Source organism: Colossoma macropomum, unplaced genomic scaffold (assembly GCF_904425465.1).
Source record: "Colossoma macropomum unplaced genomic scaffold, Colossoma_macropomum, whole genome shotgun sequence".
Taxonomy (NCBI): Eukaryota; Metazoa; Chordata; class Actinopteri; order Characiformes; family Serrasalmidae; genus Colossoma; species Colossoma macropomum.
The window spans coordinates 18,993,930-19,019,535 of NW_023494788.1; the positions used below are offsets into that span (position 1 = coordinate 18,993,930).

Sequence of the window (25,606 nt, forward strand, 5' to 3'; positions counted from 1 at the left end):
GAGTGGATCAGACGCAGCAGTGCTGCTGGAGTTTTATATAGGTCATAATGTTATGCCTGATCTGTGTATAGTAAAGCATTATAAGTACTATTTAGATTTGTTTTTAATGTTTGTCTTCCTTTTATTTTATAATAAGTCACAACAAAAAATTAAAAATACTATTAAAAACTATGAATTCAGTTATTTGTATTTAACGTTTCACACACTGTGCTGCACATCTAATTAAACAGGACTAATTATGCTTTCTTTTTAAACAAACATGCAGTTGGTAGGTGATTTTTAAGGATTGATGATTTCCAAAATATGCTCAGAAAAGCATATTGTGATGTAATTTATCATGATAACGATAAATATTGTCACACTGTCCAGCTCTACTGGTACTACTACTTGTAATCATATACAGTCAAGTAGGTTACTATATATATATATATGTATAATATATACAGAGGGGTCCAAAAGTCTGAGACCACTTTAGTGAAAATGCTTTTTTATTACAAATGATATTAGCATAACAGTCTTTTCACTCATAACAGTGAGTGAAAACCAGAATAAAGAAAAGGCTGCTTATGATAGTATTTAGTGTTTGTTCTCCTTTTGCTTTAGTGTGCACTTCAGCTGGCACAGACTCTGACCACAAATAGTGACAAAATCCTTGAAGAATAGATCAGATCCACTAGTCGTCCAAACGCGAGCTTCAGTAAAAAAATGATAACTGAAAAAACTGACCTTTTTCTGCAAAGAACTGAACATGATCAGAGTCACACATCCACTCAAATCTGAATTAGAAATAGTGCAGAATCTTGAATGTTTTTCTTAATTTTACATAACTTTTCTTTGTTTTATTTTTTTCAAGATTCTAAAACATTCTGTTCTTTATTTCCAGGTTTAAATTAAAGCATTCTCAGATTTTCAATGTAGTTTTACATTTTTGGACCCCACTGTATCTATGCTTGCACTTGGCTAGTAATTATAGCAATAAAAGGTTCAAGATGTGTAACGTTTGTGAAGAGCAATAGTACTGCAATAACTAATGCTACAAACATAAAGCCCACTATTAAATAAAAGTAAATTCTAATATTAACCAATATAATAATGATAATAATGATAATAATAATAATAATAATAATCTTACTATTATTCTAAGTATTATCTATATTACTATTATGTACATCAATCTAAAAGTGATCAAGTTACCTATGCTGGCCAATGAACAGCAGAAGTGGACCATTCAAATTAAAAGACTCAAGAGGTGGAAATTATATAAAGGGTATGGCTGCTACTGATATTTGTAGTACTGTTACTATGACTAACACTAAATACCTCAAATACAGTATTAGGTTTGCCAGACAGTGGAGGGGGACTTTTAACAATAAAACCTCTTATATCTTGCTCTATGGATGGTGAAAAGCAGGTCCTATGACACATTAAAATATCACGTGATAAAACTGGTGGGTGTACTAAATATTAGTCTTATGTGCACGGCGCAAATGTAGGAATTAAAATCAGTGTTTGCATAATTCATTGCAATTAATTACAACTGCAGACTTGATGACTGATGGGCTTTCCAATGACTTTTCAACCCAGTTTTCATTTTATCCAATATAAACATTCATTTATGTTTCCTCTTATTTCATTCATATTTATGAAATAGCTGACCTGTGACCAGGTGGCTCCTAAATGAACACCACCACACTGTTACATTGGAGAGAACTGACTAACCATCAGCATTCAGTATCTTAATCAAGGCTAAGACAAAGATTTACCCATCTATATATAAAAATGTTATGAAGGCTCTGCACATTATTTTGATTTTGTGGCAGAGTAAATCAACTAAACCATCTTCTTGCTTTTATTGGTACACTTTTTGCTTGAGGCCATGAACACAAAATTTTAAATTTCCAGCAGACCACTACAGCTTACTGTAATCACAACAAATAACATAGAACAGTTACATCCACACAAACTAGGATTCATTACCTATTATCTTGTTCACGACATGCATTTGCAAAAGTGTGTAAAGGAATGTGATGAATACATAAAAAGACTTTTAATATATAAATATCTTTATTATACATTACAGGAGATCATCCAAGAGCAGTGGACCACAGACACTGGGGAAAATGTTTTCACAAAAACATGACACAGAGGTTGGAAATATGCCCTGGAGAGTGAGAGAGAGAGGAAAACAATGAATAAACAGGCTTACTAAAATGACTAACATGTCACATCGATTTCATTAGCATTCTCCTGCAATATTAAGGGGGAACTAATAAATCATTGCAAGCATCATGTATATTTTACTGAACATATTGATAAATATGATACTGTATCTAAGCAGATATTTAGTCAGCACTGGAAACAATGTGTAATTGTGACATACTACTTTAAATCCATCTCACACAGCTTTCGGCTGGTTACTGCTAGCAACAGAAATACTGTTTAATGGTGCAGGTAAGGAGTGTTGCTTACATGTTGAGAGGAACTATTCCAGTCCATTTCTTGTCTTGTATTCCTGCACGTCAGTGCTGTGCTGTTTGAAAAGCTAATGGGACACAAGCAAATGTATTAGCTGTGGTCTAAGAGCAAAAAAAGGTCAGTGGTTCATTCTAAGACAATAAACATGGTAGTATTACCAGTGCCCACAGGAGAGCAGTGCTCCCAAATGTTAGTCCCACTCGCAGCATGTTTGGTCTAGAGGAATCTGGCTTGGCTGCAGTGAAAGCATTTCTGCTAATAGCTATAAAGAAAAAAGTACAGGAATAAAAAAATAAAGGAAACGAATAAAGTCCACATACAAGACAACAGTGAAATTCAAATTTGCTACGTGGATTAAAGATATGTTTCCACCAAAATCTTTCCCTAACATAGTCTATTGGCCAAGACAAGTTTGGTGTCCTGACTTTGCTACTTCAGCTTAGCTACATTAGCAAAAATGCCACTGTTGCCGAGCATTTTTTATAATGCTATTTTGTGTGCTTCACTCATGATATCCAGGACCTGACAGTTATTTTCAAAGCATGTGATTTGCTGGCTGCTTCAGATTGTTTTGTAAGTTTAAAACACATAAAGACTAAACAGCTGGTCACGTTCCTTTCTGGAAATCTCTTTTCTTTCTGGATTTCTGTATTTACAATACTATCAAAGGTTTGCTTTGGTGTCATTTTAAGAGACAAAAGCAGAACAAAATAAGCTCTGTCAGGTTTATGAATATTCTTTTAACATAGAGTAGTAGAACTCATGAAGAATGAGGGCATTCACTTTATTAGTGATGTGAATAAGAAGGACTATAAATGACTTTATTTGTAGGGTTCAACAGAGCTGTTAGTTATAACAATGTACAACCCATTATGTGGGTCAAGGCTGCTACAGAATTCCCTTAAACTTCCAGCCCCTTCCAAAGTAAAGGAACACTTCAAGATTCTGTCACTTATTTACCCTGTTAATGATTTTCTTTGTGGTAGATTTAGTTTTCAAAATACTCCTTGCATTTTTTGCCACTCACAGTGTTAAAAACATTGAAACGTTTTTTTTTCCTGTTAATATGTAAGAACCTTTTGGACTGAGACGGAAAAATGGCTTTCCACCTATTATTCCAACCTATATTTACTACCGCAAACGTAAATATCACCTAAAAAATATCGCGATATTGCATTTTAACAGTACCACCCAGCAAGGTGTTCATACCCAAAATACTAGTACGATGTCAGTCAGCTGGCTAATATGACGTGACGTGACTGCATTAACGAATATTTAGCCGAGTCTATACAAGCCAAAACATATTACAATTCAAAAACAAATTATTGATACGTTCATCACTGATAATACGACTTTTAACCTTACACACACTGAGCTTAGCTGCTGTTGGCTAACTAGGAGAAACTAAGGTCAGGCCTGATATCACTGTGCTAACTGGCTAAAACGACCAAATTATAAGCCTTCCTCTCAATTTAAAACAGAAGAAGAGCCTTACTGGTTAGTGTATATTCGATACTCACTCTTAGTCAGTGCTGTAGTTTGTAATAGTAAGCGGCCTGCAGGCATTTTAACACGTTTTAATGCGTTTAGCAAAAAAGACGCGCTGCTGTTCCAGTCTTGCTCAATTTGATAGGTGTTTGATTCACCGGACCGCTCTGCCCATAGACGGCTCTGCCCCTCCTAGGCGCACACAGAGTAATCGATCGTGGAAAAAACACTGATCCTGAGACAAATAAATAAAACGTCAGATTTCAGTTTGACTTTACTCTAGTTCTCTATAATGTCACGTTTAATTTGCAAAAAGTGTTCCGTAGGTTCCAAGTCATGCTTTGCACATTGCACCTCATAAAAAAGTAACACTGAATAAAAATGCTGGTCTTCAGTAAAACGATAATGCTGCACATTTGTTGACATGTCATACATTCATACATAGATTAAGTGTTAGCAGTTTGATGTACCCACGCAGATTATCACTAGTTCTGACTGACTCTGCCATGTTCATTTGATTATTACTATTTAGGTTCTGCAGGGGGCTTTTGGTCACTACACATGCGCAGATTATCACTATTTTGATTCTAAAGTGTACGTTTACTGTCACTACATGCGCAGGTGATCACTAGTTTGATTCTAAACCGTACACTTTGTGTCACCACACGCTCAGATGATCAGTGTTTTGGTTAAGGGTACTTTCTGTCACCACCACAAACTCTCCATTTTGGTTCTGTGCGGGGGCCTCCCTCCCCACTACCGCTGCGCACGCGCAGTTGATGCGCGAGCCGCCATTTGGGTTCTGCAGGCCTTGTGTCACCACGTGAAGACAGTCAGTCCGGCACACATCGCGGTTCGGTTCGGCCGCTTTGCACACACACAGTCCGGCACAGGACAGAGACTTCAGCTCTGCTTAATGTTATAGCATAGCTGCACAAGGCTACAATGCCCTCCATAGCGCTGCCGCCTAAAGAGAACGCTCTCTTTAAGAGGATATTGGTAAGTTGAGGGATGTTTGTTGGCCACTGTGCGTGTCAGCCGCTTTGGCTCTTTAACGTCTGACATTAACACAGACACTCGCACACAGCTGCCCGGGAGTCCGGTCCAGGGTCTGCACAGTTACTCCGCCAGCCAGCTACAGGGACACCGAGCTTTGGGGGGTCGTTTAAAGAGTTACTGACGCTATCCATGCTCTGTCAGCTAGGTTAGCTAGCTTAGCCACGAAGCTGAAGTCGGCTTCTAGTTCGAATTTCCTCCGTTCCACCTTAAATGGTGCAGCCGTTACAGGCGCCGGAATGTAACTGCTGCACCGTTTAAGGTGGAACGAGAAATTCGAACAAGAAGCTGGCGAATAGGAAGCCAACTTCATCCTCGTAACTAACTTAGCCTCTGTTTGGGAGACTTTGGTGTCGCTAAACTCGCGAAATGCAGTCCGCTGTGTGATTTTTAGACGAAAAATAAATGTCTAGGTTTCCTATAACGACGTTACTGACTTATCAAATCATCAGCTTATTTAGTTAAGGCGATAGTAACAAGCTAGCTAACCTAGGTAACGCTCGCTGACCTTACTGTAGTCACTTGTACAGTCACCCTGGTGGAGCTGGTTAGCTAACTTACTTAAAGGGGAACTCCACCGGTGTTTCAAAATTTCTGCATGATTAAATGATTAATATGTAAACAAAGTCATTGAGGGTGGTTTGATGTGAGGTGGTTCATTTGCAGAGTTCTTTACAGTGGTGGTGATGGGAGCCATGCCTACAACACAAATATATTTTTTTATTTACCATCCAAAACCAAAAGTAAATCTTCAGGAGTTTTCTGAGTGTTTATATAGAATGTTGATGGTAAAATAGCTATAAATAATAAGTTTCTTAAGGGGGCTCTTTTGCCTTATAACACCCCTCATGCACCCCTCCACCATGATGGATTAAAACACGTTTCAAGCCAAACATTTATCACAAAACTTTCAGAAAACAATGTCAGAGACACAAGCAGTGTATTTATAACCATTTCATGTAATAACTTTCTGTAAGCAAGCTTTTAAAGGTGGATGTCTGGTTTCTATCACCACCACTTTGAACAATTCTGAGTTTCACACCAAACCACTCTGTATGACTTTATTCACCTCTCAGCCATTTCATTATGTAAAAGTTTTTGAAAATTGGGTGGAATTCCCCTTTAAGCTACTTATTTGGTTGAGTAATTAGCTGTAAATGAATCAATAAAAGGGAAAACTGTTAAGAAGCGTGTGACACAAGCATGTATAGTGTCTAATGTAGACTTGGTTGTAGATTAAGAGTTGTTAAGTTAGGGGAGCTGCACGTTGTGGTCAGTTGATTAGCCACCAGTATGACAAGTTGTGAGCTATGCTTTTCTCTGAGGTGTTGGTACTAAAAAGTTAATGCTAATAGTGTGAGACTGAGTGACATGTGGCCCAGTTAAATCCTCTCAGCATGCCTTTGTGAATGAACTGCCTCCATGCTCACTTTGATCAGCATTTCTAGTTCTTATAGCCATTACATTCAGTGTACTCTGACCAGAGAAAGTTAAAGGGTCTGTATCTTAGTTTTTTGCTTTTTATCTTTTCTCTCGATATCCACGTGTAACATTTGTGTAGTCAAAAGTGGTCATAATTCCTTTTGAAATGACCTCTCTGTATAGATAAACAGGCTGATTTTTTTCACAGTGTGTTTAAGACTGAGATCTGTAAATCATATCTGTTTTGTTTGCTCTGTATTCTGCCACATTCAAAAAGTCCAGAGAGCTGAATGGATGTAGCCAAACTGCTGTAGGCAGAATAACTGAGTTTGTTCTATGTGACATCACAGAAACAATGGATTCAAAACGGGCAGCGTAGTTTCCGTGTATGGACTGGGTAGTGACTGGTGTATTTTGAAGCTTTAACAATGTTTACATACTATTTTAAATGCCATTATTTCAGAAAAGCGAGGAAATTTGTTTTTCTGTGATATTAGCCCTTTAATTAGAAATACTCTGGGTTTTAAAGCTGTGCCTTTAACTGCCTGTTAGGTTTACCAAAATGATTTCAGCAAGCTTGTGGAATTCCTCCAGCCCCAAAGAGCACCCTATTCCTAGAAAGTGAAACTAGCTGACGTCAGGAATGGTGCACCAAAAAAACAAATGTACACGCTTTTCCACTTTCTCTAAATAAAGGCAGCCGGCCAAAAAACGTTTGGTGTCGTAAGTTTTGTTATTTAGACTTTGAGGAAGGGCGAAGGTTGTGTACATTTTATTCTTTGAAGGCAAATGTTATAAATATAATGAACTGGCCAAATGTCACAATGCATGTATGTAACTGAATGCAGGTCTTCTGTTAACCTTCATGCCTTTTTAGGACATTTTGCAGTCATGTTTAAGTTTAATTACTGAAGTCTTTTTCTTTAAAGCAGAGGGAATCACAAATTTGATTTGAGAGCAGTTTTTCAAAATGGATTAAAGTGGTGGTGTTTATACTTAGAGGCTGGCAACATAGCAGTATTATCACGATGAATTGCATCACAAATATGTCTTTATGAGCAAATTGTGTATATTGCTATTTAAAGGCTGCATGTCTTGCAAGTCTTGTTTTAATTAGATTTATTTTTCCTCTCTTTTTTTCCCCGAGATCCGTTATGTTTGTGTCATTTATGTATCAAAAACAGTCATTATTCATTTCTTCATGACCATTTTCCAAGCTCTCTTTATCCAGGCTGTTTTTGTTTCTGTGCCTTTAAGACTAATATTGTAAATGAGCTCTGTTTTGATTGGCTAATCTGTATCGTGCCCCAGCTAGAAAGCGTTCCAGGCTAAAGCACTGCTTATAATGTATAATTTCAGTGTGAATTGATTGAGCTAAGCTGCTGTCGGCAAGATGGGAGGCTTTATGTAAATGTGTTAGTATTCGTGACATCACAAAAGCCGTGAAATTCAAAATAAGCTGTTTTACAGCGTTGTTTCCATATGGACACCGGAGTGAGTAGTGCATTTTGAAACTTAAACAGTAATCGCATACTGCATCAAATGCTTATGACACACTGAGGAAAAGTTGTATATGTGATATGGGCCCTTTAAATGTGGCACTGCTGGATATTTTTTTTGCCTGTTCCAGCTTATTTAGCCTCATATTTATCATGGTGCATATTCTGTATAGAGAAAATGTCTAAGTGTTGTGATGTTATTTTTGTCGTATTACGCAGACCTGTTTGTACCACTGTTGTTGGAGTTTTCTGAGGCCGTTTTGTGTTAAATGACCATGTAGTCGTAGCAGAGTTTCTTGGTCTAGTGCGAGTAAGTACACAGTGCCAATCGCAAAATCAGTGTTCAGAATTGCACTCTGTCTCTGTGGGACTGCAGCACGATCCCAGTAGGAGCAGCAGCGCACAGTCCTCCCTGTGCCAGGGGGGCATTCCTGCACGTTACTGTTGTGTGGATATTTGGCAGGCAGATCTGTGGATGCCTAAACTGCTGTGCTGACAGCATAGATGGGGATCTGTTAGTAATCAGCGTCCTGCTTTCTGGGACTGGCATTTTTGGCAGCACCACTGACAGTGTCATATGCAAGGAGGCCTGCAGGTTACATGTCAAAGAAAGTATCTGAGAAGAAGCGTTTTTTCACGCAGTTGGGCTTTCTTCACATTTATACGCTAAGCTTTCTGACTCAGAGGCTGAGGAATAAATAAGCGCCCTTAGAAAAGGGAGTATTAACCTGTTTAATCTGCCTTTTTTGTCTGCTTTAAACTAATTTTTCTTCTCCTCTCCTGCAGCGATGCTATGAACACAAGCAATACAGAAATGGGCTGAAGTTCTGCAAGCAGATCCTTTCAAACCCAAAGTTTTCTGAACATGGAGGTAAGACTGATTTACACTGAAGGGGATTTCCACCAGTTTTGCAAATTTTTCAGCAGTTGCGTAATTCAGTCATTCAAAATACTTTAATATTTTTGCTATTATAAATGACCCATGAATACTGAGTTTTTGTATGTAATGTTGATAATGGTAAAATAGTGAATTCGCCAAAAAAAAAAGGTTTTCATTTTTTTTCTTTGAACGGCCTGTATGTACCTCTGTGTTGAATGAAAAAAAATCACAATAATTATATTACGATCATAAAACAAGGTCTCTGGCATCAGGCAAACAATGAGTAGCCTTTTCATGTAATCAGTATCTTTGAGGTAGCTTGTAGAGGCATTAAATACAGGGTGATTCACTCGAAAGAGGCCCCAAATATTCTGTTGTAACTCCCATTAGGATGAAGCAATCTGAACCAAAAAAAATACGCGACATACCTTGATGTATTTGTAATCGATTGCATTACATGTGTTGCTGGAAGTGATCTTGTTTTCTGGCAGACACATTTCGACACGGCACTCCATGTTCCTGAACATATCGGCAAGCATTAGAGAGGTTAAACGTCGTGATGGCTGTTCGGCGCCTACCTCATCACTCTGACGCAGGGGCATCCTGGCTTGTTCAAAGCTCCATATACTGAGGAGCACATTGCACGATGTTTCGCTCAGATTGCTTTGTCCTAGCGAGAGTTATTACAGAATATTCAGGGCCTCTTTCGAGTGAATCTCCCTGTAGTTTAGATGCTTTGGTTATCACTGCTGCAAACAATTCTGATAGTCTCCACACTAGAGAAGCTTACTTTCTCATTAAATCACTCATTTCTCCTCAGCCCCCATTTTTATTTACATCTTTACAGGTTAATTACGCAGTACATTTCGATAAATTGGTGGAATTCCCCTGTAATGTATTTGTTTTAATGTTGTTTAATTGTATGAACCTGAATTTGACCCATTGCACATTCTTATTGGCTGCATGTTTTTGTGTCTCTCTGTCTCTCAGAGACGCTGGCAATGAAGGGACTGACCCTGAATTGTTTGGGAAGAAAAGAAGAAGCATATGAACTGGTCAGAAGAGGCCTTCGCAATGACCTGAAGAGTCATGTCTGTATCCTCCACATGTTTTTTTTGCTGCTTTAGATGAGGAATATGTGAGTTATTAGGTTGAAAGAATAGTTTTATAGCATCAAAGCCTACAGTGTGCACATCATCTTGATGCTCTTTGTAATGTGGCAACAGTGGATCAGGTTATAGGGGCGTAGGTTTCGTCTTCAGAGTACTGTAGGTATGAAATTTAGTTTTGCTCGTTTTCATGTCTGGATAATATGTGAAAATAAAGGAATACTGTAGTGCTTTCAGACCTGTATTCCATCTGTCACATATGATTGATTACAATGGACAAAAGTTTCCCTGTTCTTGGAAAAGAACAGGAAATGCATTGACTCAACAAAATTTGAATAGAATCCACTGGGCAGGTAGGGTCATATCCCAGGACTGACTGGGTATTCCTGGTTGTGCCGTCGGGCAAGGCAGTTAATCACTGAAATGTCGTATTTCCCTCAAAGGATCAGTGACATATAACATTAGTATGGATGTTGTTAAATGGAGCAGGCAGCATGTTGTTTCCCATCCTTGACTTCTTCCTCTCAGGTTGGCACGTGTACGGTTTGCTGCAACGTTCAGACAAGAAGTATGACGAAGCCATCAAGTGCTACAGGAATGCCCTGAAATGGGACAAAGACAATCTGCAGATCCTCAGAGACCTCTCCCTGCTGCAGATCCAGATGAGGGACCTCGAAGGCTATAGAGTAAGAGCAAGAGAGAAGTGATGTAAAGCTAAGTTTACCTCTACAAATGGTTCTAGAATGTTCTCCATAGAGGTTAGTGATGCTGCAAAAAAATATATCAAAGGGATCCCGAGTAGCGCGGTCATGTAAGCATTGCCCCTATCATGAGGAGGTCTCAAGTTCAGTCCCTGGTGATGCTACAGCCATCGGTGGCTGGGAGTCGAAGAGAGCACAGTTGACCTCGCTCTGTTTGGGTCGGTTGGATCCCCCATCACTCAGCGCAGTGCTAGCCAGTGCAGGCGTCTGTTAGCTGACGTAACAGAACTGGTGGTTGTCACTGAGTGCGTTCAACTGTCCATGATGTTGCATGAACAGCAGTTCGAAAAGATGTGATAGCTGGCTTCACAGGTATCGGAGGAAACCTGTGGTAGCCTTCTGCCCTTTTAGCACGGGTGGTATCGTGACTGCTGGTAACTAGTGGGTGGAATTGATTACGTCTAAGTTGGGGAGACAGTTGGGGGAAAAAAAAAAAATAAAAAATTCAGAAAAGCCTATTGTATGTGATGTAGTTAATGATGATGACTGTGGATATCATGTCACATTCCCACTCCTAGTCCTCGCATACATTCACAAAGTTCTAGAATGTTCTGCCCCACATTTATACGACTCTTGAATGTTCTCCCTCTCATTCACACCGTTTTGCAGTGTTCTGTCCCACAGTTACAGTTCTGGAATCCTCTCTCCCACAGTAATTTGATTCTAGAGTGTTTTCCATTCAATTCGCACAGTTTTGTAATGTCATTTCCCACATTCACATGGTTCTGTGCTGCTGCCCCATTCATCTTGATCCAGAAAGTTCTCCTGCATTCATAATGTTCTAGCGTGCTTCCTCCATTCACACAGATTAATTTAGCATGTAATTTCTTATTCCATTAGTAATTAGAATATTACAATTAGAATATTGACATTCAGTGCTGAGAGACGATACTTGAGCGTCTGTGTATTGCGGAAAAAGTTTTCACCCATTGCAGTACTGCATTGTATTGTGTTCAGTTTTCTACCCCTACCAAAATATATCCTGTATTTTCTAATCCTGACCCCTCTGTCCTGGGTTTTCTAGGAGACCCGGTATCAGTTGCTGCAGTTGCGGCCAGCTCAGAGAGCCTCCTGGATCGGGTATGCCATTGCCTATCACCTTCTACAGGACTACGAGATGGCAGCCAAGATAGTTGAGGAGTTCCGCAAAACTCAGCAGGCATGGGTCACCTTTATGCACGTGCTCTTCAATCTTCCACACTCTTGTGTTTTTCTTGCCTGCTTTCTCTTCCATTGGCCCCTTTCCATAGACTGGAATACCAGGTCTATTAGGACTCCCTCTCAACTCATTACTTACATGTTGAAATGGGAATTTTGATTTGGTTTTTGTAGCTTCCAGAATTACCATTATGTTCGTTTTTCATGTCTTGTGGAACTTTGGACTTTAGATAATTTGTGCAATGATGTAAATCATGGCAAGTGACTGAGATATTGATTGGTTAAATACAATATCTATCAAGGGCATGAAATTTGTTTATTTAGACCTTGCAACAAAATGTAATTTGGTTATTTTAATGCCATACACAGAAGACAGAACTTATGATAGTACTAATTTCACGCAAGTGAAATATACTAAATATACATAGATTTGTGTTCTCTGCACTTTGGTGGAAACAAAATTGAAATTTCAAATTTGAGTGCTTTGAATTTTATTATAACAATATAACGATTGTAACATTCCAGATTCATAAAGTTGAATCACCAACTTTAGACAGTGTTGCCTCTGCATTTGTACAAACCTAGTAATCCCTATTAGGCTTACTGAAGCTGTGTTGTGCTTTTTGTAGATGATTTGCAGTTGCATTTATGTTTTGTGGCAGTTTCAGTGGGAGGGATAAAGCCATGTTTTTAGCGCAGGACTGTAGAACTCAAACATGCTCACTCTCACAGCACCAGATTAAACCAAATCAACTCCAGCTTGTCTGAGTACACGCTGGCCTTGTTGCCCTAAGCAAACTCATGCCTGTGTGAGTGCATTTTCTGCCAGATTAAAAGGGCGCTGTTAACATTGTTTGTGTGTGTGTGTTTCAGACATCTCCAGATAAGGTGGATTATGAGTACAGTGAACTGTTGCTGTATCAAAATCAGGTGTTGAGGGAGGCTGGGCTTTTCAAAGAGGCTCTGATTCACCTGACCACCTATGAGAAACAAATCTGTGACAAACTGGCTGTGGAGGAAACTAAAGGTGTGTATGTGCATCTAAAACTCTTGTAACTTTAGAGTTATCGTCCTTATTTTGCTATACAATTTAAATAAAATTTAGTTATAATCTCTCTTGTTACTTATATAATGAATTATAGTCTGCGTTTTCAAAATTGTTTTGATAGCAAGTAATGACAGACATGATAAAAAGTAAGGGATTTTTTGATCTTTTTTCAAAAGAGGCTGCGTTCACAATCCGCACTTTGAACAGAAATTTGCCACACCGTTGGTTTCAGTAACTGTATGTCTTTTGCACATAAATTCGACATCTGAAATTTCACCCCTATTAATGCACAAGGGATTGTGGGATAGTGAGTGGCACAAGCATGACTCACAATGTGGTGAGAAAAGTAGAGCCAGCATCAACTTTATGCAAATGACATGCAACAGCTGCATATTGCTGACCAGTTGACCAAAAGCAACTTTCCACTGTTTGTGCACAGTGAGGATGTGCCTACGTAGGCAAAGACATGGAAGGAATATTAATAACCGCTTTGTCGGGGTTCCTCATTTTGTATGATTCAAGATGAATACAAAGACAAAATTAAAACAAATACGTAACGGGAGAAAGTCTGACATTGTCAGTGTTCCTGTTGAGTTTATAGATGGCACTGAATAGCAAACATAGCAGGCTAATACATATCTTTTTTGTTGGTTGATGGCCTGTGTTGCCACCCAACATATACTGAACTATAGTGAGCTCTCTAATTTTACAGGAGTAGATTACTTGAGAAGAGAATTTAATTAAAATATATTTGAAATCCACAGCTCATCAACGGCTTCATACGTGTTCTGCGTTGTAGACAGACACGCCCCTCAAGCGTCAAGGCACTGGCAAAGAAAGCAGAAGAAGAATTTTGCAGCACATGCACTGGACATGTCCTGTAAAAAAACGAGAAATAATGAATATAAATTACAGCATGCATTTATTATCACCAGCAAAAGCTATGACACAATACATGTTACAAGTTCAGCAGAGATGGAACAAGACTACTTTTTCTTTTCCAATACTGATATTGAAACCTGTAGTATTGTTTGATACTGAGCCAATATATTTTTCTTTTAAAAACTACTAAGCTTTAAAATGAGCTATTATTAAAAGATGGTACTTCACTTTGGAATCTAAAAGTAGGCTTTCATGTACAAACTACTCAAACACTCTACTACCCAACGGATATCCACATGACATCACACAGCTTTCTTCCCCGCTCCTGTGTCTGTGCAGCATCTGATGACATCAGCTTGATGTGATACCTAGTGCCATGTCTCCAATTGTGGGGAGATGTTTTGATGACATGGCTGTGTGCTCGTGTCTATTGGACAGTTGTTGACACAGATTTCATAGGGGGATACATTTCAGAGAGATGATTTTTGTGTGCTTCTCTATATTTGCAGGAGAGCTCTTGCTGAAGTTGGATCGCTCTGATGAGGCGACTGAGGTTTATCGCAGGCTGCAGGAGAGAAATCCTGAGAACTGGAGCTACTACCAGGGCCTGGAGAGTGCACTGAAGCCAGGTATAAAAACACATGATTCTAAAGAGATTCATCTTGTTTACAGCAGTTTACAGCTGTGAGTCCTTAGACTGGAGCCTTTGACTCGTGTGTGTTTAGGGAGTGTGGAGGAGAGGCAGAAGATCTACGATGATGCCTGTGTCAAGTTTCCTAAAGGTTTAGTGCCCAGACGGCTGCCCCTAAACTTCCTCAGCGGTGAGTACCGGCTAGAGTTGTAATATTTCACAGGGTTTCAGAGGTGGGTGCTGAATGCTTGGAAGTCTAAAATGATTATTGGTTTGCTGTATGGATGTGAATGACCTAACTGATAAACCATTAAAAGATGGCTAAAATATTATGCCACCATTGTTATTGGATAAAGAAAGGTAACACCTGCACCAAGCAAACATCTAGAATTGAAAAGACCACTTCATCCATGTTTTCTGAGGGAGAGTGAGGTGCTTGGTGTAAGGAAATCACACATGGGTGCGTAAAAATGATAGAGAAGGACGTGGTGGACAGCAACGACTTCACTGAGCTGTTGAGGGTCACTGAGCTAGACCTAGTTATGGCATTTATGTTCATTTAAAGCTGCAAAACTATATATATAACTAACTTTATAACTATAGAACTCAGCAGCCCATTATTATATAGTCATTTCATCAACCTTTTAGGTTTTGGTCATATATTAATGAATGTATTTTCGTTGTCAGCCCATCGCTTCAAACAAAACCAGGTTCCTTTTGTAGTGAAGGTATAATACGGTCTCTGGCCAAATACACTCCACACAAGGAATACTTTGTCTTGGTGTATCAATATGGACCTCAGTTGATATGAACTTGTATCAAGAACTGTACAGTGGCTTTGAATGTGGCTCAAATCAGATTTTAGAACCAGAACTATTCATTTTGTCCTCTGTTTTAGGGCTGTTGGTTTGCGATTAATCACCAACTAATGACAGTCGATTATCGACCAAAGCATTCAAAGTATCAGTAGTTTACTGTACACTTCATTTGCATCACCTAATAATAGATATGTAATTACATGATTACATAGTTACATAATGAATACATGTACATACAATTTTTGTACTCTACAGATTTGACTCTACACTTGCCTTTTCAGCAAATTTAAATCACCAGTCTTTTTTTATTTTATTTTTTTTTATTTATTTATTTATTTTTTTACACTTATGAAAGATGTGGTTAAAAGGTTGAAATCCATACTTTAGACTCAATACTCTCCTTGTTTAGGGAGCTATGAGTGAGAAATAATTAAACAAAACAGTTAGCAGGGTTAAAAAGAACAGATGTTTTTTCATACATACTTTCTAAAGGTGCTTCTAAGTACATTGTATGGATTTACAAGTTTATAAAAATTTGGGAAGCCCTGCTGGGCTTTTCACAACTTTTCCCCCATTATGATGTTGTATATCAGCAATTCAGCCACATATCTCTAATGCCTTTTTTTGTCTGTGCTGGTGTGGGTCTGTGCAGGGGAGAAGTTCAGAGAGTGTCTGGACCGTTATCTGAGGATGAACTTCACTAAAGGATGCCCTCCTCTATTCACCACACTCAAATCACTCTACACTGACAAAGAGAAGGTGAGACGCATTAAGATTAGGCTCACAGATTGTAGTGAAGAGGAAAGAGTGTTGATGTGACAAAAATGTGAATAAGATCAGTCTTTTAATTGGTCTCTTGGCAGGTGTCGATCATCGAGGAGTTAGTGGTCAGCTACGAGGAAAGTTTGAGAAGCTGTCGAATGTTCAGCCAAAATGGTGAGAGAATTCTCTACCTGCCATTGAAAAGAAGCATTTACTGAAGCTAACATTCTCTTAGGCTTATAAGAACTATGAGAGAGCTATGTCCACAAAAAGATATGAAGTAGATTTGAAACTTTCCGAGAGAAAATATGTGATGGTCCCACCCTCAAGATTTGGGATGCTGTTGTGTAGTATGGGCAGCGACTTGGAAAGTTTGTTTTGGGCCTGTTAAACTGGGAAATGAGGGCTAAGCAAACATGATTGACAAGAATTGTCCCACTTTACATTGTTTCTCTAATAACTATGTAGTTACACATTAACAAGACATGTAACAAAAATGTAACTACTGGTGATGTGTTCATGCTTACAGTAGGATTGAGGTAGCACAGCTTATGCAAATACACGCATATGAACTTAACTTTTTACTCGTGTAATTACACAAGTGTATCTTGATAGTGGTAACGGCCTAATTACACATGCGTAAAAGAGCAAACGGCTGTTTTTCCTAACGAGATCTTTTCTGTCTTGACTTCAAACTAGCTGTAGTTGTACACTTGTGTTGTGACATGGTAACCTAACCACAGTTCTGGCTTTAAACTATCCTGTAATGCGACATTATTTACACTGCTACAGCAGATGACCATTTATCCTGATGTAGGTAATGTGAAATTACTGATTGGTTAATCCTTGTGATTTGATCAGGTTACCATGTTACAACACAAGTATTCCACACGACCCAAAATGACTTGGAAAAAATACTGGTTCCGTTGACTGATATTTATTTATTTATTTATTTATTTATTTATTTATTTACAGTGAACACATCACCTGTAGTTATGTTATTGTAATTGTTGATGCTGTTGCATTGTTAAAATGTAACTACACTTATTAGAGACACTTCAAATAAAGTGTGACTGAACATTGTCTTTGCTGTGGGCAAATGCAGGTTATTGAACCCTTTGTGTATGTGTTGTGCAGATGATGGGAAAACGGAGCCCCCGACGACTCTGCTGTGGGTTCAGTATTTCCTTGCTCAACACTTCGACTACATAGGCCAGCATGGTACCGCCTTGGAGTATATCAACACAGCCATCGAAAGCACCCCCACGCTTATAGAGCTGTTCCTCATTAAGGCAAAGATCTACAAGGTAAAAGCACACAGGCATCATCAACAAGGAATAGTTTGGTAAAAAACCCTGCTGCACAACTGAAAGATCAAAACTGTGTTGATTTCTTAAGTCTCTAATAGACTTGCTTTTGTGGTTTCTGACACTCTGTTATCTATGTTAAAGGACAAAGGTGCAGATAAAATTAGACTGACTCCTGTTTCATTTTAGCCATGCACTAATAGATAACAGTTTGTCGGAAACCACAAGTCTATTTGAGATTACTAATCAACTTAATCACATAGTTGCCTCACATCACATTATGACTTGCAGTTTGCACTATACTAACTGGTGGTGCAAACTTCAGACACCTTAGGATTGTCATGTACATTTAGGGTCAACTGTGCAAATTCGATTTTTGGAATGAATAAGTTGACACCCGTCATTTTTCAGAGCACATTGGTTTCTATTGCACTGCATCTGTCACACTTCACCGAAAAAGAGCACATTTAGGGTGTTTCTGTATTTAGGGGTAAGTCGGTATGTTCGAAAATTTTAATATTTATAAAGGTTTAAAAATAGAATGGTAAATTAGGAAGCAGATAAGCTTGTCTATAAGGACTTTTTCACACACATTACCTCTGTGTGGTGTGAACGACAGAGCATGTCTTGCTTTTTTTTCGCTGCCCATGTTAACAGGTCAGCGCTTTCACACAGGCTGCGTAAGAGGTTACGCGAGCAGAGCGTCCCAGACGCCACATGGTGTTTAGAGAACAGGCGAGGAGATAACTTTGCAAAATACAGTAAAATAAGCCATAAAAAACAATGAGAATGAAACAGAAAACTGGACAAATACCTGAATACGCAAATTCTCTAATTCAGTACTAGTTAAACATTCTTTGCTTAATACAGATTTCCCAATAGAGCTGCCAGGCTTGAAGCGATCGCCTTACTGTACCAACAAACAAATGTGCCGTGCTCTTTTACAAATTATTTATTTATTGAGCACAGTGACTGATTTGATAGTTTATCCATTCATAAAAAGAATGTCTGTCTAACTTTCTTGCTGCACCACTCTGCACCGCTGCCACTATGTGTAGTAATGGTCAGCATGTGTAAGATGTAGCAGTCAAGCTGCTGCTGCTCTCATCCCACACAGAGGTAGCATATGTGAAACGTGTCTAAGGTTATAAATTTTCATAATGTGTGTCTCAGCTGAGATATTTGAACTCTCTGCTCCAGCAGAGGGCAGTGTAGAGCAAGTGTCGTTATGAATATTTTTCAGATTATTCCTTAAAAATTCCTATTTCAAATTTGACCAGTATGCCCATCCCTGATCGGATTTCTCTCCCTCTCTCTGCAGCATGCTGGGAATATTCGGGAGGCTGCTCGCTGGATGGACGAGGCTCAGGCCCTGGACACTGCTGATCGGTTCATCAACTCTAAATGCGCCAAGTACCTTCTGAAAGCCAGCCTGGTAAAAGAGGCCGAGGAGATGTGCTCCAAGTTCACACGGGTTAGTGGATGTAGTTAGGTTGGGTGCAGAAGAGAGTCTGTTTTCTAGGTAAAGGTTCATTATCGCATTATAGTGTCCACCTCTGCAATATATTGCAAAACGTATGTATCAGTATAATGTTGTTATAACAGCATTACTCAGCAAAGCGATTTTTAAGCCAAAAATATAACCTTTTTAATGGTGATGTATATTAAAATTAAGTGTGTGTGTGCTTGTGTTGCAGGAAGGCACATCGGCGGTAGAGAATCTAAATGAGATGCAGTGTATGTGGTTTCAGACCGAATGTGCTTTGGCCTACAAGGCCATGAACAAATACGGCGAGGCGCTCAAGAAATGTCATGAAATCGAGAGGGTGAGTGATGTCTTACCCCTCACGAAACCCAGCTACAAATATTTCAGTATGTAGGAAAGTTAATTTAATTTTTTCACCATTTGATCCGTCTCTCTCTTCTTTTGATTCCTCTCTCCAGCACTTTGTAGAAATAACAGATGACCAGTTTGACTTCCATACGTACTGTATGAGGAAGATGACCCTGCGCTCTTACGTGGCTCTGCTGAAGCTGGAGGACGTGTTGCGCGTGCACCCGTTCTACTTTAAGGCCGCACGCATCGCCATCGAAATCTACCTCAACCTCCACGACAACCCGCTCTCCGACGACAGCAAGGAGTCCCAGGCAGACAATAGTAAGGCACATTATGCTTCATACACAAAGCGATTAAACCGTTTAGTTCAGGGCGAGATGCTTTTCCATGAAAGTAGAAAGGAAGGTTAGAGGGGTGAGATCTGGGCACTATCTATTTATTTATATCATTTGATATTGACAGTTAATAGTAGAGGTGTTACGAAAAGAATCAGTTCATTGGGAAAGACAGTCATGCTTTTAAAAAAAAAAAAGGACAGCTAGCAACAAGATGAGTGGATACAATAAGAGAAATCATGAAAAATCCATTAAAAAGCCTAAAAGACCCAAACAGAATAATCTGGATACTCTTTCAATATTGTTGCCAGGAGAACCAAAGTCATTGCCTGTACTATACACAATAATAATAATAATAATAACAACAATAATTTTCAGTTGTAAGTCTGAATAGTATTTTACACTCTGAAGAAAACAAAAGGTTTATTTTATTTATAACTGTATATGAAAAGTATATAAAAGTATACAAATGAGTATAATAAAAAAAAATGTTTTATTGCCTAGACTGCTGTAGTTACATGTAATACTTACATAATTACTTTTTCTTTCTTTGAAGCAAACCTGACGGATAAGGAACTGAAGAAGCTCCGCAACAAACAGAGGCGGGCGCAGAAGAAAGCTCAGCTCGAAGAGGAGAAGAAAAACGCAGAGAAAGAGAAACAATTAAAGAACCAGAAGAAGAAAAAAGAGGAGGACGATGAGGAGATTGGAGGACCTAAAGAGGAGCTTATACCTGAGAAATTAGCTAAGGTGTGTGCTCGTCTTAGTCTTTTTGGTGGTACCTGTCTGTTCTTTTTCCTGTGTGGTTGAAGTTGACTGTGTTTGGGTTGGCAGGTTGAAAATCCTCTGGAAGAAGCTGTTAAGTTCCTGACTCCTCTGAAGAGCCTGGTGAGGAACAAAATTGAGACACACCTTTTGGCCTTTGAGATCTACCTCCGAAAAGGTGAGCGGAGCGGCTCCAGCATGGCACCTGTAGGCATTTAAAAAGCTGGGACTTACAGCACATGAGCGTGTTTAATCAAATATATTAATTGAAATACTGCTTTTGTGTCTGACGATAAGTGAAATGACACATAGTCATGTGCAAATGTTTGAACACCCACTGTCAAATTGCATCTTTGTTTCCAAGTTAAAATAAGTAAACAAATTCTTTACAGAGATCACACTTAAATATTTTTTTCTGCAAATTTTTAGTGCTCAATATCTATTGATTGGAAAAAAACATTAAATATATAATATAATACAACTTTCTGCCACATTTTGTTTTATTTTCTCTGATGGATTCAGCAAATAAACAGTCATTATACATTAAAGTGCAGAAGTGTGTTCTGTGTAAAGGATGTGCTTATTTTCACTTAAAAATCACAAAACTGTGTCTAACTAAGTGGAACTGTAAATGGAAGTATTTTAAAGACAAATGTAAGTTTGTGCAGTAACACTGAGATTATTGTAGAGCCAAAAGAAGTATGTTCAAATGCATACACCAAAATTACATACACAAAAAAGACAAGTCACTAAATCAATCATTCAGCTATAGATCTAATATATATATATATATATATATATAGATCTATATATAGCTGCACATACTAAACTACTGTTTTTCAGTTTGTATTCATTTATAAAATCCTTTGTAGTTAGTGTTCAAATATTGTATAATCAAAAATGTGGATATTCAAAGACTAAAACGGCTAAAATGCCCATCACTCTTTTACCTACACTAAATTCACTGTGTATACGTGTGTGTCTGTTTAGAGAAATATCTTTTGATGCTCCAGTCGGTGAAGAGAGCCTACGCAATGGACCCCGACCACCCCTGGCTTCACCAGTGCCTCATCCGCTTCTTCAAAGGAGGTAAATACACACACACACACACACACACACACACACACACACACACACACACACACACTTTCCATATCTATTCTAGTAAACACACATGTTCTGTTTGATAACCACTGATGTGACAGGTTGCTGTAATTTGTTTGGGTTGTTTTGTTTACAGTGGCTGACAATAAAGGTCTCCCCCAGCCTGTGCAAACCGTTCTGAAGCAGGAGATCACACGACTGTTTGGAGAGAGTGATCCTAAGAGCTATAACAAAAACTTCCTGAGCAAGCACGCCAGCTCCATACCCCACAGATTAGCAGGTACACACTTCCATCAGACCTCAGATCCACAGAGTGAACTCTTTCAAGCTGTTTTCCCAAATTTCCAAACTCTGTAGTAGGACAGGCTGAAGCCCAGCTGCACATGTTCCTGCTAATGCCCTCTGTAGCCCTTTCATTCGTATTTTAACACTTAAATTTAAAAGTCCCATTAACGGCTCTGGTGTTTTTTTGTTTTTTTGTTTTTTTTTTTTCCCCAAGCTACTGCTGTGGTAAATTTATCGCCAAAGTACATAAAGTTTGAACTATCATATACAAGCAAAACAGCATCGCATAACAAAGTGAATATCGCTTTGATAGTTTGATAGCAAAGCGGTAAGTTCCCTTCGAGAGCCTATATCGTAACAAGAATCCGCAAGCTGTATGATCGAGAATGAGAGGATGCAATCACTGAGTTTGTTTACATGCACTTTGAAAACTGCAGAAAATCAGATTTTGTCAGTAATCTGATCAACACGTTTACATGCACTCGAGTAATTAGATAATGGAAAACTCCGGGTGTACATGATTCAGGCACTAATCGGATTTCTGCTTTGCAACCAGCCAATAAACTCAGAGAAGACGACGTGAAATAAACATAATGCGAAACTCAAACTTGGCTTTTTTTTTTTTTAAACATCGCACCATATTTCCTGAAAATACAAACTTGCATCATATAGAAAATGATTTAAATCCTTCATTTTGTGTTTGGTTTCAGCGTCATTCATTTCGTGTTTGGTTTGCTGCATCTCACGGCACTCATTCACTGATTTGAACCCTTGACTGTATATATGATACATTTATTGATTGGAACTGTTGTGCTCGCTGGACATTGCTGATTAAAATTGGAAACTGCACTCACTCGGAACTCTGTGAGGAAGTACTGTTGTTTTATGTAGGTTCATGTGAAAATAATGTTACATAATTATTGAAAACAAATACATTGTGAAGTAGTTATTTTATCTACTTATAACATCATAACAAAATGCTCTACAAACTGGTTTATAATGTCAAATTTGAGCAAATTAACCTTTTCAACTCCTTGCGACCACCAGTGGTTCCAAAACGCACTTCATCATATTCTTCATAACTTTTACATTAGAAGCTACATTCAAAAGGTGGGTGTCATATGAGAGCTGTAACTGTCTTCTTTCCAGTCAAATAGATGGGTAATGTAATTTTAAACCCTTATAATAGAAGAAGCTGAATTTTTGTCTACTAAAAGTCGACCCATTTTTCCACAAATCTGGGCTATAAGCAGATGGCGTCTCTTCAGTGATCTGCTCTGTAAAAATTATTTTTATAAAAAAAATACAGAGTGTCTAAAAATTTTGGTTTTCAGCCGTAAATTGTAAGCATATAGCAATATGTGTATGATCATAAAAAACATTCTGTTAATTTGAGGGGAGCTTTTATAAAAATAAATAAATCAAAATTGATATTTCATGCAGTTACTGAATAATTTGCCTTACAGTTTGGTCATGTAAATTCAGATGGAAAAACCAAAATATACCCTGGTCAATAAAAATGTGTTGTTTTTCAGGATATGTATATCATCTGTCTGGTCTAATGTATAATGTATGTGTGTGTTTAGGCTTTTTAAAAGTTGTTTCTTTGTGTGTGTGTTTGTGTTTGCAGCTGCTAAGATGATGGTTTATCTGGACCCCTCCACTGAGAGCCTGGCTGCTGAATTGGCTACCTCTCTGGACGAGTCCCTTACTGGCAGAACCTTACAGGTACCAGTGGTGTTTTAATGTCCATAATACAAAATGAACAGCTCGTCTCAAATCAATGTTCATGCAAAATTTTCTTAATCTTTTTACCAGGGTTATTATTGTTAACTAGAACTGTTACAGAAAAGAAAATTAGTGCTGCAGAAATGTACTTACTAACTGTAACAATAATAAAAGTCTCAAACCTCAAAATAGTCATGAGTTAGGCACAAATGTCTGTCGACCCAGAAGATTGTGAGTTCAGTCTGGTGATGCTGCGGCCTGGAGTTCAAGAGAGGGTAATTGGCCTCAATCTCTGAGTGGGTATCCCCCATCACTCGGTGCGATGCTAGCCAGCGCGGGTGTCTGTTAGTTGATGTAACAGATTTAGCATTTAGCATTCCCCTTCTAGTGCATTGAGCTGCATGACATGTTAGCAGCAGTTTGAGATGAGACATTGTCTCGGAGGAAGCACATGCTAGGATTTTGATTTTCTGAAAAAAAAAAAAACTTAATTCAGTCTTAAAACTACAGTTAAATTGAAAACCAACAAAATAAAAATAAACACCAGTAAATTTCAAAACTATTATAACCCTGTTGAGTACTAAATCATTGAGCTGTACTGTTAAATGCTTGTTTTTGTCTCAGGTATGCAGTGAGGTGTTGCAGGCGCTGAGGGATGGTAGTTTGGGCTCGGAGCAGCAGAAGGTTGTGGAATCGTACCGCGCGTCCTGCCATGGCCTCTACCCTTACTGTCTTGCCTTCATGCCCCCCGGTTACCAGGACAATGCTGCCATAACCACTAATGGAGACCTATCATCTGGTGACCACGAGGACATGACCAATGAGATGTAAAAGGTTATGAAAAGATCAAGGAGGGTGTGGGTTTTTTTTTCGTTTGTATTTTTTTTTTCTTTTTCTTTTTGGTGGCCGGCTGCCATTTCAAGACCGGACGCCCAACAGAGGTTGTGACTGTACTGCAGTAACCAGACCAGGACTCCCAGCATCGGCAACAGAAGTGCAAGCCACAGGGCGATAGGGGAAAGAAAGAATATCTGTTTTATGTTTTGGTTTTTGTTTCATTTCTTTTGCCTTTTTTTTTTTTAATATGGCTTATAACTAATCCTAAACAAATAACCAATAAGCGGCATGTATGTGCGGAGTGGAACATGGATGAATATGGTTATGATGAACTTCACACCATGTTCATCTGATACATGCACCTCCTTGTCATGTTTTTAAGAGTAATTTATATAAAAGAATATTAAAGAGAACAAAAAAAAGCTATCAAGGAGCAATACTCTTGGTCCTGGTTCGACTCGGGTGGTTGTGTGCCAAACCTGTGGGGTGGAGCTTAAGAAGGTGGTGGCACCTGTTGCGAGAGACTTTGTGAGGTGGAGAGTGGAGGGAACGGGGGTTAAAAAGACTTGCTTTCGTTCGGTGAACAAAGAGCAGTTCCTGAGTCAGCCGTTAGGTGGTTGGTAGGTGAGGAAGCGCTTTACGGCTGCCAGAAAGAAACTGTAATGCTCAACTTCTGAGCGCACCCGGAGTGCTGAGGGAAAGGCTGACATGCATCTCTTCATTTCTTTTTCTCCTTTTGTTCCTCCTCCATCTTCTCATTCATTGTCATCTGAATTTGGTTATCCAGTGAATGTCTGAACAGTGGTAGTGGCTTTTTGAGGCTTTTACTGTGACCATAATTCTTTGGTTTTTCTCTTTTTGGTTTACATTTCCTGTTTTCTCCCCTATCCCATTGTTTTTTTTTTTCCCCCTTCTCATAAGTTGGTTTGAATAATTCTGTCTTATTCTCCATAAAACAAAAGCCTGCCGATCACACCACTGTCTGATCTCAGTTCCATCGTTTGACACTCAAAACAGTTACAAATAAAACAGAAAGTGAATTTAAAGAAACTGAATCTAAATGTCTGTGATCACACACATTATACAGTTGTATGCAAAAGCTTGGACATCCTGGCATATTTAGCTTAGATTTTGTTGGATTTTTGAAGTATAAAATCTAAAAAAATGTAAAATCTAAGAAAAAATAGTAATAATTGTGCCAAACGTTTGGACATCCAGTTGTGAAGTCTCAGGACTTCGTTGGGTCTTAATTGATGAATTGTCAGCTGATGTCATTTCCAGAGCATGATAAATTCTCTGACTCTTCAAACGTTGTACTAACACTCTACAACAGGGATGCTCAGTCCTGGTCCTGGAGATCTACGACCCTGCAGAGTTTAGCTCAAACCCTAATCTGACACACCTGATCCAGGTAATGAA

General features: G+C 38.7%; 2 protein-coding genes across 2 annotated transcripts; one reads left to right on the forward strand and one right to left on the reverse strand.

The window, feature by feature from the left end:
* Positions 1-2,040: 2,040 nt before the first annotated feature.
* On the reverse strand, positions 2,041-4,134 carry ndufc1 (NADH:ubiquinone oxidoreductase subunit C1). Its single transcript, XM_036567854.1, has 4 exons — positions 3,996-4,134; positions 2,634-2,737; positions 2,470-2,542; positions 2,041-2,161 (listed from the first exon to the last, which is right to left on the reverse strand). The coding sequence occupies exons 1-3, from the start codon at positions 4,039-4,041 to the stop codon at positions 2,483-2,485; spliced, it is 210 nt and encodes a 69-aa protein (XP_036423747.1). The 5' UTR covers positions 4,042-4,134; the 3' UTR covers positions 2,041-2,161; positions 2,470-2,482.
* Positions 4,135-4,908: 774 nt separating this feature from the next.
* Positions 4,909-25,162, forward strand: naa15a (N-alpha-acetyltransferase 15, NatA auxiliary subunit a). The gene is made up of 20 exons (XM_036568747.1): positions 4,909-4,962; positions 8,727-8,811; positions 9,811-9,915; positions 10,458-10,615; positions 11,715-11,849; positions 12,722-12,875; positions 14,288-14,407; positions 14,504-14,599; positions 15,880-15,986; positions 16,091-16,163; positions 17,127-17,296; positions 18,618-18,770; positions 18,994-19,122; positions 19,241-19,454; positions 20,025-20,218; positions 20,303-20,411; positions 21,224-21,322; positions 21,474-21,617; positions 23,253-23,350; positions 23,975-25,162. Exons 1-20 carry the CDS (start codon positions 4,909-4,911, stop codon positions 24,179-24,181), a joined length of 2,604 nt encoding a protein of 867 aa, XP_036424640.1. The 3' UTR covers positions 24,182-25,162.
* Positions 25,163-25,606: the final 444 nt, after the last annotated feature.